This window comes from Poecilia reticulata, chromosome 22, assembly GCF_904066995.2.
Source record: "Poecilia reticulata chromosome 22, P_reticulata-male-v2, whole genome shotgun sequence".
Classification (NCBI taxonomy): Eukaryota; Metazoa; Chordata; class Actinopteri; order Cyprinodontiformes; family Poeciliidae; genus Poecilia; species Poecilia reticulata.
In genome coordinates this window covers 2324329-2338305 of record NC_088851.1, presented here as the reverse complement: position 1 = coordinate 2338305, position 13977 = coordinate 2324329, and the positions used below count along the sequence as shown (strand labels likewise).

The 13977-nt window shown below is 37.7% G+C and overlaps 1 protein-coding gene and 1 long non-coding RNA gene across 4 annotated transcripts in view; both read right to left on the bottom strand.

Moving 5' to 3' along the window:
* Positions 1 to 13462, bottom strand: part of prkd1 (protein kinase D1) — a 37630-nt gene extending 24168 nt beyond the window's left edge. Inside the window, exons 1-2 of one of the 2 annotated variants that reach the window (XM_008398674.3) lie at positions 12913 to 13462; positions 1167 to 1305 (exon numbers count right to left, since the gene is read on the bottom strand). In XM_008398674.3, coding sequence (XP_008396896.1) covers positions 1167 to 1305; positions 12913 to 13128 — 355 coding nt within the window. In that variant the 5' untranslated portion in view covers positions 13129 to 13462. The remainder of the gene's footprint in view (positions 1 to 1166; positions 1306 to 12912) is intronic. The other variant, XM_008398673.3, reaches the window with a different exon arrangement.
* On the bottom strand, positions 5685 to 7584 carry LOC145549994 (uncharacterized). 2 transcript variants are annotated; one of them, XR_014085808.1, is made up of 5 exons: positions 6829 to 7584; positions 6563 to 6652; positions 6389 to 6465; positions 6189 to 6256; positions 5685 to 5843 (listed from the first exon to the last, which is right to left on the bottom strand). It is a non-coding gene; the product is annotated as an uncharacterized LOC145549994 (long non-coding RNA). The 2 variants fall into 2 exon arrangements; XR_014085807.1 differs by having other exon boundaries at positions 6563 to 7584.
* Positions 13463 to 13977: the final 515 nt, after the last annotated feature.

The following is a 13977-nucleotide window of genomic DNA, read 5'->3' as shown; positions in this document are numbered from 1 at the left end:
TTTAAAAGATCTCCTTATTTTAAAATAAAGCTAATTCAAACTGTTTTAGGTATTTATTTGATAAATGTGCCGAATAGTGCTATAATTCAAGGTAACTGATTTTATCAGATCCATCCATCCATCCATCCATCCATCCATCCATCCATCCATCCATCCATCCATCCATCCATCCATCCATCCATCCATCCATCCATCCATCCCCCTAAAAACAGCCCCTATCCCAAAAACAGTGCTTGTCCTCCTGGGGCCTGAGCTCTGGGCCCTATTAGAAGGACCCACACAATGCTACGTTGTGTGGGTCCTCACAACGTAGCATTTGTTGAAAAAGCAATTTAAAAAAAATATTTTTCACCTTGCCAGGTGACAAATTAAAACACACTCCCACACAAACTCAACTGTGATGTGCTGGTAGTGTATACAGACAGACATTGGGAAACAGCAGTAGTCTGACTGTCAGTGCTGCTGTGTATAAACAGCTGAGCACTTGAGCCCAGAGATGGTCTGAAGGACAGATGAGGACCTCGCTCAAAGAACTGACATTAGTTTCAGGATGTGAGCCCACAACAGTACACTCACTGGTGCAGACAAACATTTCTGGAATTGATTCAAACATGCCTAATAGCCACTTTGTGCCATTTCTCATTGTCAGCTGGTACTGAAACAACCCTACTGCAGGTCTGCCTGTGATTTTAAAATGTGAGGAAAAGCATCTCAGCCTAAAGATTCCAGTAAACATGTTACTTTTAATTAAGAAACATATTACAAGCAAGACATGGCTCTAAGTGGCTAACTTAGACACTAGACGCTAAGTGTCTAAGTTAGGCTCTAAGAAACTGACAACTACATCTGCATGGCATCAGTGTGTGTAATATCACATATTGCTTTTGGAATATTTCACATATTATACAAACTATAGAAAGTCATCAGATCGGGTTTACATTTACCAGAATATTATTCAGGACATCTGGTCTGTTTGGTCACAGAGTAGATCTTCAGAATCAGAATTCCTAACTGATCAATTCTCATTGATCCCTGGATTGGTTTGTTCAACAAAAAGATATGCAAGACCTATCATACACTTTTGCAAACTCACAAAAATGTATTCCACAATATCCAGAAAGTCTGGCCTGTTTGGTGATGCACTAACACTCGTCCTCCTTTCTCACCTGACAGAATGGCCTCCACCAGGTCACCCTCCTGGATCTGCGAGGCAGAGCGCAGCAGCTGCAGCATGTTGTCTGATGTCTGGTCATGACGAAACAAGAGAATCTTTTCATACATCCCATAGAATCCACACTCTGGCAGCTGACAAAGAGAACAACATATGTTTTTAGTCAAGAAAGGTTTGTCAGCTTTTGGGAAAGGTGTAACTGCTATATTCTTGCAGTTACAGAATGAATTCTGAATGCAGAATGCATGCTGCCCTGCTTTCTGAGGGCTGATTAATGAAGCTGCTGCCCTTTGAATGCCAGGATACTAACTCAAAAACAACAGAAAACACAAATGTAAGCAGATTTTATTTCTTTAACACTTGAAAGAAATGGTCAGGAGTTTAGAAAACGGAAAACAAAAAAACAATTAGTCACTGCATATCTCAGCAGCTGCACTTCCACTGACCATATAATTTCACAATGATATCTCGACAATAATTTTGCTAAATTTTAAATCATACATTTTGCAAAGACTTTTGCTTTTCATTAAAATGTTTTGGTGCTAGGATGAGATGGTTTATTTTGTAAAACTACAAAAAAAAACAAAAAAAAAAACATTTTGCACCAGATGTTGCCACTGGTGGATACCACGAAGAAGAAAATGACAGGAAGTAGTTGGTGTATCATGGCACAGCATAATTTTTAATGACTTACAAATAATGTTAAATTAAATAATCAATGTTAAAGTTAAAATTGAGCAAAAAAGACAGGATGGATTTTATTTAGTTGTTTTGCTCTTAGATAACCTAACATGCCACATTCTGTCACAGGTAGTTCTTGTTTCATTTACTCAACGAAAATACTTTCAAAATACAAAATATACCTAAATGCTAAAATATGAAAATCATATTTATATGTAAAATGACTCACTATAAACAGAGAAGAGCATATGACATGCAGGAGCAGAGAAGGAGTGACGTGAGCAGAAAATGATGACAAAAAGAAAGAACATGAGGTTGAACAGCCTCATTGTTCAGACCTTCACCTGCCTCTCTATCCGGCTCCTCAATGATGCACTTCATAGATACAGTTTTTTATGTGTGCTGTCGCCATAGCAGCATTGCAGCTCTTGTTGTCATAGAGACAAAAAACAAGGCTGATTCCTCTCCATCTTTCCGATCTTTTTATTATATACAGCTTTAAGACTTTATGTGTTGGCTAGTCTGCACAGCAGTTAGACCAGCAGATCCCCAAATGCTCCATTTAAGTTATTTTAGTTCATAATGCAACCCAAAGCTGAAAGCTGTAAGGGTTACAAAGACTTAGCCATCAGTTAATGGGTGATTTTGGTTACAGTCATCCTCACAAGCTTTACTAAATAAAAACAAAAAAGTGATAATTGCACACTGCTTACTATTAGAGAAATGTATTATTTTTTAAACAAAAATTAGACAAAAATTACAACACAATACAGTTGTGTAAAATTGGATATCTTTAATGAGGCCTTTATAAATAACTTGAGAGTTTAAGCAAGCCAGTTCAGATTGTTTTCAGGTCTTTATGAGCAGAAAATTAAACGTCATCAGAGTTTTACATCTTAAAAATAAGCTTGTAATTTGTGTACATGATGGTATTCATCTGGCTTCAGGGAATAAAATAGCTGACTATAATCTTCACTACACTAAAACAGTCCTTGCTTTCAAATGATTTTACCTTTTGGGAGCATGGACACCAAGTAAAGATTAAAATTCAAGAGCAGAACTCTATGAAACATGAGTAACTGTAGTGTTTCTTCTATGTACTGACCACAATGCACACAAAGTAGAATAGAATTCACCACTTAGTTTCTTAAGACTTACTGAATGAAGTAAGTCTTAGCAGTAAATGAACAGTAGATTGAGCCTCTGCTCCTTCAGTTTCGATATAAATTCTTAAGCTCTTAGTCCAGTGGCTTTTGAGGACTGTAGCTCCTGAGGACTGGAGTTGGAGACCACTGTCTGACTGCCATTGCAAAACTGCCTTAAACTGTTTCTGTGCTTGGTGTAGCCAAAGTGCCTATGATGCATGTTCTACACATAGCAAGGATCACGTTAGAAGCACCTAGTCACCAGGTAGCAGTCCAAGTCTGAGTGAGCTGAGCTTCTGATGTTTAGCTATATTTGAAATACTGTGATGAAGGGCCAGAAAGAATTCATTTTTGATGCATTCAAATCAATGCATCATAATGTTAATAAACCTGTCATTGGGTGTTTTTAACACATATTGGGTTATGAAAGAACACATTACAGTTCTTTAGCTGTGAATAGTTTTATCAGAAGTGTTGACAATTCTGAACAAAAGAGGTTAAAAAAAAGAATGACTGGGTAGTAAGTTTGGTGTGTAACTATACACCAACATAACAAATGTGGATAAACTGTCTCTTTAAATTGCAAGTGATGGAATATTTCTACCTTAAATCTAAATTGAAATCAAAATTTCAATTGGAAAATCAAATAATTACTTTAGAATGAGCACACTTTAAATCATATTTTAAACTGAACGTTTTTCATATTTATAAAAGTCAAGTACAACCAGAATTACCCATAACATTTTAAGCTGAGAGGGGGATAAAAAAAGGTAAAAAGAAATAGGAATGAATAAATAAAAGTGAGGACTTGAAACAAGCAGGAAGAGATATGACTATGAGACGGACAAAAGACACACATCTGTTCATCATCTTCCAATTTGTTTGGAAAGCAAGACCAGAGTCTGTATGTGTGCGTCTCTAATAACGGCCCTCACAAGGACACTTCACAGTCCCAATCATCATCAGTTGCCAGGCAACAAAGGGAAAGCACAACGGACTGATACACAGTACACACAGTTCCATTTTTACAGTTATAGAGGAGTAGAGGTGTTAGTATACGTGCGTTCATAGCCTATGTGAGGTTATAACCTCACTGCTGCATGAATTAAAGTTAGTTAAGTTATGATGTATTTTCTGGATCTGACCCAAAAACTCTTCCTTGTTAGTTCAGATAGCATTCATGCAAATGAATCGAAAGGAGCAGAGCTTCTGGATAATGGAGCTCCTCTGCTCATCTCTCACTAGAAAGTGAGATGTAGTAGCTAGTGAGATGTCACTCGCTGCTACTCTGCAATATGTTTGAACCCTCTTAGTCAAAGTAGATAAGACTTAATTTATGTAACACCCTTCAAGATATAGATTGCAAAGTGCTGTACAGAAAGAAAAAAACAATTAAAAACAGTTTCTAGTTAAAAGCAATTTTAAAAAGCTGAGTTTTTCCCTCAAACTAAGGGGGAGATCTTTCAGCTGCACAACCAGCAGGTCTTGGTCACATGACCTTAAGATCCTGCTGGGGACAACTGAGGAGATGTACACCAGTGCCTGGCCAGCCCTGTAAGTGAGAACCAAGATCTTAAAGTGTAGTATGTAGTAGATGGAGAATCAATGGATCGGGGCAAGTATCTCTGTGAAGTTGGCACTGCACAGCATCTATCAGTCCAGAGGGGGCGCTGCACCAAGAACCACACATGAAAACATCTGAAGACACTGAGATTTTTGTTTGTACACGAAATAGAAACAAAAATCGAGTGGCACCAGAGTTTAACTGTTTTGGGGTTTTTCTTTTGTCTTCGGCAAAAAACCATGAGCCATTCCTAGACATGTGTTTGTTTTGGTTGTTTTTACCCCAGACACCCTGTGCTGGAGTCCACTTCATGCTTTTGAAGTGTCCTCTGGTCCACTTGGCATTCACATATGCATTTAAACCGCACCAGAGTTCACTTCAACTGAATCAAGACCTAGGTTTGTAGGCAGACCAGAGTTTGTTTTTTTGGCCCATATCAGTTTGATTGTGCATTCATATCGCCTCAAATGAACCAGACTTTATAGGCAAACAAAATCAAGTTCACAGGACGAAAAGTGGGATTTTTGAGCCTGTATTCTGACACGAACGCAGCTCGTGAGCGACAGATATCGACAGCAATCAACAGTTTGCTGTCTCACGACTCACGGGAGTCGAAATCTGTCGATTGCGGAATCCCAGTAGGTGGGGGTGGAGGTGCGGGCGGGTGGTCTTAACGACTCTACTTAGCATACGAATAGCCTAGCATATCCAAAGACGCTTCAGCAGACCCACGTGGATTCTCAGTCATTGGATGAAAAACAATGACATCACAGTTCATCATAGACATGTGATTGGTTGATGGGTGACCATGGGATAGCACTTATGTCTTTATAAATAAACCCCGCCCCAATCATTAATATGTTTAATGCTGTATTTTAAAAAATCTATATTAAAAATAAATGCTGTATTAAAATATATTCATTTGAATTGCTTATATGCAACATGTTCATATATGAGGAACATAAAAGTTTTTTTTTTTTTCTTTATTTCATTTTTTTTTTTACTGTTTGCACACAAAATAAGACATAAATGCTTGTCCATTTCTGGACCATCTGGCAGTGTTTTTTTTGTCCAAACACGATCCAACATTATGTTGCATTCAGGACAGGCCCAATGTCTCTCCTGTAGCGTGGACCTGACGTCTCTTCCTGTCTTGTAGTCCTGATGTCACTGAGCTCCTGGTTGGAGGAACTTGGGGTCCATCCTGACACCAGCTCATAGCTGCCATCCTCCCAGAATGCCACCTCCTCTGCTGCCAGTACTCTCTGCCTTCCTCCATCAGCTGTTAACACAGAACAGACAATCATTATGAAATACAGGCATCTTTTAGTCATTATGAAACTACAGTGAAATTGTTTGGCAACTTCCAGCTTAGTATGAACACATAAGACATTAAAACTAAAAAACAAAACACATTATATTAATACATTCTTGCAGAAAATAAAAACTTTAATGAAAAAGAGAAAACACTTGGAAACAATTGGAAGAAAAAAAGAATTAAAAGCAGTTGGTAATAAATAGTAAAACATAATTCAACAAACTCTGAGGCAGATAATTTGCTTTGATGGATTTTAATAAATCACAGTATTTTAATCATTCAAGGAATTGTGACATCTCTAGATCTTACCTGCTTCTTTCTTGAGCTACATCTGATTGTGTCTGATTGACACAAATGTGACTCTCATTCTGTGGAGTCTGTGGAAATAAATGTAAAATTAAAAAAACATTGCAGCAAATATATCACTTTCTCAAAAATACATAAGTAAATAAGTTAAAATTATTGTCAACCAATCGGGAATCAACGCAGTGACTGTACATAATACATACCGGCTACATGGCTCCGTCCTTGTATCCGTCCGCCATGTTGTCGATCTCTACTGCTTACCACACTCTGCCTTGATGTACTGCGTTATAACAAAATAAATAAAATAACCGGAAGAGCAGTTTTCCTTACAAATATGCGAGTGTTCACTATTCACTAAATGTGAAATCATAACTTACTGAATTTCTCTTTGTCCTGGTGGACTCCGTAGGAGCTCCTCGGCACCGTGGTCTGAGGTCTGGCTGGTAAGGCTTGGCCATTTTTCAGATCTGAAAAAAATAAAAGATGCGAGTATTTTTAAGAGTTCAGAACATCACATGTAATAAAAAATACAATACGAAATCTCACCCTACACTTGTTTTGACATATGAAAACGACAGACCGCTTTCTGTAATAAACAAACAAAGCGTCTCGCTCCACTTGCTATTTATAAAAGCTTTCTTACCGTGAGTTCGGTCTTGTTGGACCGCCGCGGTGTCATCTGTTGTTTTCCGCCGGATCATTGCTTAATATCAAAACGATATTGAAAAGGTAACTCCGTGAAATAGGACTTTTTCCACTATTTCACACAACACAAGGGTATTTTCGTTCATGTTGGGTGTAGGCAGTTAGCGAGATTAATGGCAGCCGCCATTAATCTGGAGTTTAATGGCGGCTGCTTGACCGACTATGAAAGCGCATTACTGCCACCAACTGGACTGGAGGGTTAAATGAAAGTTGACCGAAAAAAATACATTCTAAAAGTTATTTTTTCAAAAGTTACATGACAGTATATTTTATTTTTATTATAATTAATTGCTAAAATGTTTTTAAATGTGTATATGTTTATTTACTAAATTCTACTTTGAGCTGTCTCCTTTTCAGTTTATACAGAATATAATGATTCATCATCCGTGAGTTAGATTTAGTGCTTAACTAACAAAACTTTTAAAAAAAGAATACAAATGTTTATACTCTATCAGAAGGTATCCCATAATTTCAACCATTTTGTTCTTCAATTTAAACTTGAGAGTTAAGCAACTGAATACTGAAAAATCTGTAGTTTCTTAAGTCCTGTATTGTGATGTGGAATGACCACTACAACTCCAATATAGCATGACTCTGGGTCCAATATAGCGTGACTCTGGGTCCAATATAGCATGACTCTGGGTCTTTAAAGCAATCAGTGAACATTAACATTAGTTTGAATATTATTCACAAAAATACTTTACGTACAATGAACCACTCTGGAACATGTTTTTTTATTATTATTTTTGATTAAGTTGTGCAATTCCTCCCATCACAAGATAAATCTTCAGATAGGAGGAATGTCAAAGTAAGATCACGTTTCACAAAAGTCTATTGTATGTAATCATGCTTATTCTTCTTTTATATCATCAATTCAACCAAAACTAAGTTTTTCAGTGCTCCTAATACACATGTATATATATTTTAATGGATAAGATAGATTATTGTTTTAATATTCTTTCTCCAAACATACTAATTCATGGCATACTTCTATAACTGAACAGTGCCTACAGACGTCTCAAAATGTGTTAAACTGTTTGGTCCATTGCACTGCAACACCAACATGTATTTACATCCCCATTTGAAGGAGTTCGTTGGACTACAGGGTTTTTTGAGCCAGTAGTCCAGTATTTGTGATTAAATACTGAGAATGTTTAATCACAAAGTCCAGATTAGGAGACAATTTCAGAAGAGTCAACAACAACTTAGTATGCCATGAACATCTGCCTGTGATACTATAATGACCAACATTTTACATGTGCAAATGATTGGAACTTTGTTATGATGACACAACTGATCAGTGTTTTCACGTTGGCAGAAACACTTCGGTCTGATTCCATCACACAATCTTGGATGAGCTTGACAAACATGCAATGTTGACAATATATCATCAGATTTACCCTGAAAATTGTACTTTGATATGCACACTTAAGTGTTAAGGTTACATCCCTAAGTTGAGCTAAGTGTGTTCAGTGCTGGATGGTGAATGTCACACTAAATTTGTTCCATTTGTGTGACTTTGTAACATTAGAACATTTTCAGCATTAATGCCTGTTTAATACTTAAATCTCATTATTTCTCAATTAATAACACTGAGGGGTTTTGTCCAGGTCCTGGGTCTAGTAAACAGGTGAACAGAAGGTAAAATGGGTTCTACAACAGGAATGAGAGTCAAAAGGCGGTGCTCAACAGTTGATTTGCATTTGCATGGCTCTCAGCAACTTCATTTAAATACGAAAACCTCTGCTAGGCACAAGGGGTGATAGGGGAACATGGACACACGGCGTTTTTGACCATTCTTGGCAGTGCTCTACCATTTTCAACTCTGACAAAAACCTCTTGCCGAAAGCCCTCAATCTCCATGCGCACGGCAGAACTAGGTGTCAATAGGTGTCGAAAATCCCATTTTTCATCCAGATACTAAGACATCAACAGTAACAAACTGTTTGCAAAAACTCTGAGGCTCCCAAACAAAACAATTTCATTTCCAGGACTGCTGCCCTTTCACAAAATCACAAATGAGATCACCGACTAAGGAAAGCAGGGGCAATCCTTATCCACGCTAGAAAGAAGCTCAACTTCACTTGAATTCAATGGTGTTAGCAGAAGCTCCAACTAATTCAAGTGACTAATTATTCACCAGCAATACCCACCACAGATTGTAAATGGGACATGTTATGTGCCTTCTCTGAGTTCACAAATCTCATATGGCAGGACAGCCAAACTCATTTGATTTCCTCACAAACTCAAAAAACCAATCTGATCCTCTGTTTTATAACCAAAACAAAATCCACATTTCTGTTCCTTAATCCAAAGCTGGACAACTGAATGGAGACTCCATTCTGACACAGTAGACTTTTTCTGGAGACTGAAGTGCTGTATATACCCTGGTCAGTTGAAGGGCACTCTCCAAACTCCTCTAGAAACCAAAACCCTGGTCTGCCACTCCACTGGTGTTGTCTCTGGCAGTTCAAAGTGCTTTACATGATAAAATCATAATACAATAATCAATGAAACCAGTAATTTACATTACATTTTGTCAAATGCAATCATCAAAATCATCAAGATTTTGATTTATTTGAGTCATCAAATAAATCACATATAGTGATCAATCTTCTATTACAAAATTAATGAAAGCAACTTCAAAGCTTTCAGAGTCTCTGAGCAGATGTCACTCATTCCTTGCAGTCTGGCACGGAGGAGCCTTTTAAACATATTGGCAAACTCATCCACATAGTTATTAGACTCAAAGGTGTTGGAACTTTGGGTTTATGTTCACGTTTTGATCATTTCTATGTTGTTTATCTGTTTAGATCTTACAATTTATTTATTTTATTTTATTAAATTATTGTTTCTGTTTATTATTTAAATTACTTTCAGGCCGTTTATAATCGTTTTCCTCCTTTCCTCTTTATCACTCCCACCTCTTCTGGTTTGCATTGTTCTCCTCTGGCTCTTATGTCATTCCACTCTAAAATATTACTGCTCGTCTCCCGGTTCTTCCAGCGGGAGTGGAAGAACTTAAAACTTCTTGTTCTCTACAAAAGTCGTATATGTCCTCTACAAAACTCATTATGACATACTCAAATTTTCGCTGAAGCAAAAGATCACAGATTTAAGTAGCTTAAGTAGCAAAAAGCAGTTTTGCACCACATGAAAATATTCTGAGTCTGGACTAAAGGTGCAGGTGCTTTGAGAACTTCCTTCAGGAGACTGACATTCTGCCACCAATGCTTGCTTGAATTCCTCCCAGACCTCTGGGTTTACTGGCCAACAGCTGCTATAGGAGCGCTCAAAGTAAGCCCTCTGTATTTTTAAAGCATGGACATACAAGCAGGATCGGTGAAATGTCTTGGAAATAATGACAGAGACAGATGGAGTTGGGGTTCAAACCGGCAACTCACTGGTTACAGGACAGGGTCCTAACTGCCACTGTCACCTCCTAATTAAAAAACATTAAGCTCTACACATTTGGAGTGTGTACTTTCTTATAATATAATTGGAAAGCTGTATAAAAGACCAGAAATTAGTGTTTCAATCCCTATTTAGAATCTGAAATATGATGGCTCAAAACATAACCTAATAATGAATGCCAATTAAAGCTCAGTATTAGTTCACTCTGTTTTCAGTTACAGCTAAAAATGACAAATCATGAAATGTGGGATTTTGAAAGAGCTGGACCTGACCAGTTATCAGGAAAATATATATTTTATGTAGAAGGATGTTAGCAACCATTCTTCTGATCACTACACTGGAACACTAACCATTCTCCTTCTAAATATTCAGAAACAACCAATCATGCACAGTGTCCTGAAACAATATTTGCCCACTTGCAGATTTGACCTGTTTTTAAGTTAAAATATTTCAGGTCCTCAAATACATACATCTTGTAAGACAAAAATAAGATGTGTACAGTGGACCTCCGGTGTGGCTGGGCCATCTTATCGATTAATCAAAATTGTTATTAAAAATAAAATTTTTGGAAAATGTGATTTTTTTTTCTTCGCCAATGAACTAAGTGTAAATAGGTAGATATTCTGAGAATAATTCTTGAGTTACATTCCATAGAAAAATAAGTGAATGGATGAGCGCACAAAAGTTGAACTGCAAACAGGCGGGCTTCATTGTGAATGAAAAAAGTAATTTTCAAATGATGATTTCAGGTATCCAAACCAATGTGGCCTTATGCAAAATTATAATGACCCTTTTGTTAAAGAATGAATTAAGAGTGAGCAATACAGGTGGGATTCTTTAGGCACTTTATGACTTGATTCATTTACGATTCAAAAGTAGACGTAGATTAGTAGATAAATCAAATGTTAAACATGAAATAGTTTCACCCTTCAGTCACACAGAACCACCACCAACCCTCCGTCTTCGTAACAAAAACCTTCTGTTCTATTTGCACCTGTGTGCTTCTTATTCACAGCTCCTGTATGGGATTCACAACATTGCCACACATCAGAAGACAAACGTGAGTCAAGATCCATGGCAATGGTTAAGAACTATCCCACATGCTTCCAGTGATTCTGACACTTTGTTTCCATCTTGTAGGATGAGGTCACTGTGTCCTAAGGGCTCAACAGTGTGAAAGTCCAGCTCATCATCTGCTGACGGTTGCAAACCAGATACTTAAAAAAAAAAAAAATCTGCTGTGAACTTTGTGTAATATGGTTTCTCTTATTCATCACAAACAAAGTGAAGGTTTCAGAGTGGCCTAATCAAAGTCGGGACTCAAATCCAACTGAAATTGTGGGGCAATACATTAAACATGATGTTCATGTTCAAAGCGCATCCTATGTGGCTAAAATAAACTGCAAAGAAGTGAGATAAATGACTCACTGCCAGTTTCTACAGATGATTGATGGTGGCGAGAAAAACCAGTTGATTTTTGTTTCGTTATGGGCTTTTTATTTATTTTGTTTAATTTACTTTAAGTCAGTTTGGATAACATATTTTCTCCTAAAAAATGAATACATTATTAGAAAACTTGTCTGTATTTTGTCAGGTCACTTACATGCAAATTATCACACTAACCCCATCTCACTGTCAGGCATTTGAACTTTGGTTTATGTAAGGAACTTGATATTTTACTAAAAAGAATGAATGATGTGTTTTCATTTTAGAAAATTGTATGAAATATTATCATTTTAATGACCATAAATGCTGGCATGTTTCTAACCCAGACTAAGTTTGGTTAGGCCAAAATAGATGTAATTTATTAAGTACTTATCAAGGAGAAAGCAGCTGATTAATTAGTCAGGCTATCTGCTTGAGTTCAGTCGTCAGTCAGCTGCTTGACAGATATGCAGCTCATAGCTTACCAACTGTGCAAAGGGTGTTACATTAATAAGAGTAACACACACAATGGCTGTGTTTTACACACCTGGAAATATCTGCAAACAACTGAATGTGACAGTTTTTTGAGTGGGAAATATGATATGTAGGAACCTTATATCAGCCAGCGTATCTCAATGCATTTCCTGCAGAACATGCACCTTTTCGCTGTTTTGTTTTCTTATGGTAAATTTGTGTCTGAGTTTCCAACTGTGCTCCAGAATGTCCCAGCTGTGCTGTGGTCAGTATCAGATCAAAGTGCTGCACGTCTGCTGACAGTTTTCTGGACACAGTTTTCTGGACACAGTTTTCTGGACACTTCTCCAGGACTGCAAAGTTTTAAAGAGATGATTCAATCTAACATATCAGTGTTAAGATATCCTTTGATGTCCTTTTCATCTGTTTTCATTTTAGTGTATTATTATATTAATTCGTTACCGTTTTGTTTTGTTGTACTTGTAAAGTGTCCTGAACAAACATAAACAAAACGCATTATTATCATCATCCTCTACTAACTAGATTTAAGTACATGTGATAAAGCTCAGTGAACAACTACAAAGTGCATCACGATGTGGTTATTATTGAAATGGATTATGAAAAACGTTTTTGTGTTACATTTATGCATTTTGTTTGCAATGTGACAGATTAAAATCTTCCGCTGAGCGTCTGGCAAACTGCTGGTTACCTTCTGGTTGATAATGGAGCAAGCCACTTCCCGGACCTGACTGAGGTTGAGCTCCGCGGCGTCTAGCAGCACCGGCTCCCGACTCATGCCTATCTGGATCTGGAAGGAGATCACACCGCCTCCCCCTTCCCCACCTCCTCCCTCGGTGTTGGGGCTGCTCGTCCCTCCCAAAAACGGCAGCGGGCTGGGCGCCCGGATCAACGGAGGAGCACTCATTGAAGCCTTCTCCTCTGTGGTTCCCAACTTTGCCAAGAAACAATTAGAAGTCACGGCGGTGACAGATAATCGCCCGGTGCTCAACAGGAAGAAAGAGAGGAAGGAGCCAAGGGAGCAACCAGAGAGGAGATTTAAAGCGTGGAAAATCGCGGGATGCTCTGACGCACGGAACACCCCGAAGCGTCAGAAAAGCGCAAAAAGAGTTTCAGACAAAACACCAATTCATCAACTACAGGAAATCTCTAAGCAGCCCAGGCTAAAAACGCACAGAGACAACACGAGGACACAGAGAACGGATGTGAACGGAGAAGGAGTAGTGACTACATGACTGGACCAGAGAGCTGCCTGGAAACCGGTGAGGCGGGTGACAGAGTCAGAGACGTCAATACTGGATGGAGACGAGGAGGAGGAGGAGGGAGATGAAGAGGAGGAAAGGAAACCTCCTGTGCTGATATGGACTGAGATATTCATTTTTAAGTACTATTGTTTTGGCTTAGAAATTTGAAGTTCCATTTACTGGAATTAGAAAATCTCGAAAACCAAGAACCAGAGCAAACAAGCAGCTAAAGTTATAAAGTTATAGCAATATGGAAACTTTGGAGACTAAATAAATAAATAAAATAAGCTCATGGTAGCTACTCATATATATATATATATATATATATATATATATATATATATATATATATATATATATATATATATATATAAGCAAGTATTCTGTGGAAGGTTCTAGAAAGGGTTTTATTAAATTGGTTGGAGTTTGTTCTCACCTTTGACAACCAGTTTACTTCTAATCCTAAACATTATTTGGTTTTAACACAAACCTAAAGATGTGCAAGATGTGAA